This window comes from Triticum dicoccoides, chromosome 2A, assembly GCF_002162155.2.
Source record: "Triticum dicoccoides isolate Atlit2015 ecotype Zavitan chromosome 2A, WEW_v2.0, whole genome shotgun sequence".
Taxonomy (NCBI): Eukaryota; Viridiplantae; Streptophyta; class Magnoliopsida; order Poales; family Poaceae; genus Triticum; species Triticum dicoccoides.
In genome coordinates this window covers 160070699-160073777 of record NC_041382.1, presented here as the reverse complement: position 1 = coordinate 160073777, position 3079 = coordinate 160070699, and the positions used below count along the sequence as shown (strand labels likewise).

The 3079-nt window shown below is 40.2% G+C and overlaps 1 protein-coding gene across 1 annotated transcript; it reads left to right on the top strand.

Moving 5' to 3' along the window:
- The first annotated feature begins 715 nt into the window (after positions 1 to 715).
- On the top strand, positions 716 to 2789 carry LOC119359199. The gene is made up of 3 exons (XM_037625497.1): positions 716 to 918; positions 1520 to 1912; positions 2001 to 2789. The coding sequence occupies exons 2-3, from the start codon at positions 1522 to 1524 to the stop codon at positions 2693 to 2695; spliced, it is 1086 nt and encodes a 361-aa protein (XP_037481394.1). The 5' UTR covers positions 716 to 918; positions 1520 to 1521; the 3' UTR covers positions 2696 to 2789.
- The last annotated feature ends 290 nt before the right edge of the window (positions 2790 to 3079 follow it).

The window sequence follows — 3079 nt, the reverse complement described above, 5'->3', positions numbered from 1 at the left end:
CTGATTTAATTACCACTTAATTGCTTAACCCAAAAGGTATTATTTTTGCGGGGGATAATTTAGTGGCCGTTTTTTGGGGGGCGGTTGAGGCGGCCTTCAGGGAAACCAAGGGAAAAACAAAGATTCGAGAAGGGGGGCTTTAGTGGCTGCTTTAATTAACACTTAATTGCTTAACCCAAAAGATATTATTTTTTGCAAGGGGTACTTTAGTGGCCGTTTTTTGGGGGGGCGGTTGACGCGCTCTTCAGGGAAACCGAGGGAAAAACAAAGATTTGAGAAGGGGGGGATCAAAACAAGAAGAGGGGAGGACGTACTAAGGTGTTTGGACGAAAGAAGGAGCAAAATGGGAAGTGATCCTTCTTTTCATGAAAGTGTAGGCATTTCCCCAAATAAATATCCTTTGTTTAAGCATATCGATAATTATTTTAAATATCTTCTATGAACTTGTATATTTCCCCTTTAAACCTTCTTGCGGAAAAAACAAGGCCATGTTCGGGACGAAGGATTTATCACAGGAATCGTACAACTTTCCTTTCCTATGGATATTTTCCTTTGGAGGCGTTCGGGACAAAGGAAAGAGCGCTACACTTTCCTTAGGAAAGGCAACTTTCCAGCGATTTTCACGGGAAACAGAACATCTACCCAGACCTAATGGAAACACACAGGAAACAGAGTCGTCGCCCCTCCTTTCTATCTCGTACTGCTGTCTCCTATCTCTAGCACTGCCGCCGCTCCCCCCAAATCCCCCATGGAGAAGGACGAACCCTAGATTATTTTGGCGTGGAATCAACATGGAGCACCAACGGAGCACTGTAGGCTGGCGAATCCACCCTCCTCCGCCTCCACATCTCCCCCCTCCATCCACACAAGGGCTTGATGACCAGAAATTTGGGGGAGGTCAAGAAATCTCCCTATGAGGTAACCATCCAACCCTTTTTGATTTATTCTCCTAAAAATTACGAGTACTTATTGATTTCTTCTCCTAGAAATTATTTCTACTTCAGATCTATAGGCTTAAAACGAAAATAGGTCACACAGATTGAGAATGTTTAGATGCGTAAATGAATAGACATTTTTTTGTGCTGAAGTTGTTACACAGGGAAAGATCTACTTCTACTTGTTCGTCTATGATATATACTAGGAGGAAGTGCTGCTAGCCTGCTAGATGACTTCCTGCATAGCTAAACTTCCTGGTAGCATATACTATTACAGGATATCCATTTTCTGATTTAGTTTTTTTCTATATGTGCTTATCTTGAAAAAATACAGTTAAGAGCCTATCCTGAAGCTTAGTAGTTCTGTGGTGTTGCTCTGAATAAAAAAGGCTTGGTTGTGTGCTTGTAGTAAAGAGATAAAACAGAGTCATGGTATTTTTAGGATTTAAGGAATAGACCCAATATATTACCTGCCTTCAATACCACAAACAAGATTACACTTGATTGTTATTATATTCAGAGAAGTAACTATACTCACGATATCTACTTTCTGGAGCCCTAATATGCACTTCTCATGTTGCTAGGTATGTCTAAGAATTCTAGTAGAGCCAAGTGGAATCATCAGATGAAGGCATATCTCATTGAACAGTTAAGAGATCATGATGTTCCCAAATACCGCACACAAAATGCATGGAGTAAAGAGGCCTGGACAAATATTGTTGCTAAATTCAATCAAAGATTTGATGTATCATTCACGGTAGTTCAAGTGAAGCAAAAGGAGCAGGATCTAAACAGAGATTTCAAAGCTATAAAAGACTTAATATCTGAAAGTGGTTTTGGCTGGGATCGTGACAGAAAGATGGTGGTGGCGCCCGATAATGTTTGGGCTGCACTAGAGGCACGTAAAAACAAGGATGCACTCTTCTGGCGAGGAAAGTCATTTCCATATTATGAAGATATTTTTGCTCTATATGATGGTGAGCTTTAAATCGTTGGCTTAATTGGCCCAAATTTTGTTTTGCTGATTCTTATAAATGTTCCTTTTCTTTTACTTAATTCATCTAGGACGCTATGCTCAGGGAAGGAGTTGCCATGGCATGGATTATTATGCGAACAAAGCAACTCAGCTCTCACAGTTACCAACATCACATTCACCACAACAACAAGGGCTAGAGGCGCATCTGCACACACCTACACCAACCATACATGCTCCTGGTGATTCATCCATGCAATTTGACATTAAAGAGGATAGTGAAAACACAAACTGGTTTTCTAGCAATAATACATTCAGTCAAGTGGAGGCAAACCCGACTCAAGGAAATGACTTGACATTACATGCTCCATCCCAAGTTGAAACAGTACCAATTTCCTCACAGCGCGTTGGACAGACTTTGCATGAAATTCCACAAGTTGTACATCGCAATCCTCGACCAGCTAGCTCAGCTCCTGAGGTTACTAGCACCAAGAGAGCGAGAAAGCAAAAGACGACCAGTATTGACGATTTTCATGAGAGATACCTGAAACTGAGAAGGGAAGAAATAGATAGGTATGCAGCCATTGAGAAGAGGAAATTAAGGGACCCGTTCAGCATCAAGAAATGCATCAAAGCACTGGAAAGGTTGGAGGGTCTTTCGATGGCAGATATGCTAAAAGCAGCGGACATCTTTACTGCCAATAAGGAGAACAGGGAGGTATTTCTATCATTTTCAAGTAACGAATTACGGTTGGGTTGGTTGACTGAAAAAATTCGGAATACCTAATCAGATGGAACTAATATTTCATACTAGGTGAGTGCTACCTTTAAAACAATGATATATTTTGTTCATGTGCATTTATAGGCACATGATTATGATCCTTGGCGTAGTTAACTTGTAATAGGATGTGATATATTTTGTTCATGTGCATTTCTGGACACATGGTTATGATCCTTGTCATAGTTAACTTGTAGTAGGTTGTGCATGTGCATTACTGGGCACATGATTGTCAAACTTATTCGACTATTAGTGCAATGTTAAATGGCTCTTAAAGCAATGTCTTTCTGCAGTGTTTGACAAAAATAGTCATATTAAGTGGAGTACAGTACAACCAAATAATTACATAACATATGAGAAAATTACACAATACATATGCTTATCTTCTGGCAA

What these genes read in the sequence shown, in the direction of transcription:
- LOC119359199 (XM_037625497.1), top strand. Translation starts at nt 1,522, where the DNA reads ATGTCTAAGAATTCTAGTAGAGCCAAGTGGAATCATCAGATGAAGGCA. An exon ending in TATTTTTGCTCTATATGATG is followed by an intron (nt 1,913 to 2,000) that starts GTGAGCTTTAAA and finishes TAATTCATCTAG; the next exon opens with GACGCTATGCTCAGGGAAGG.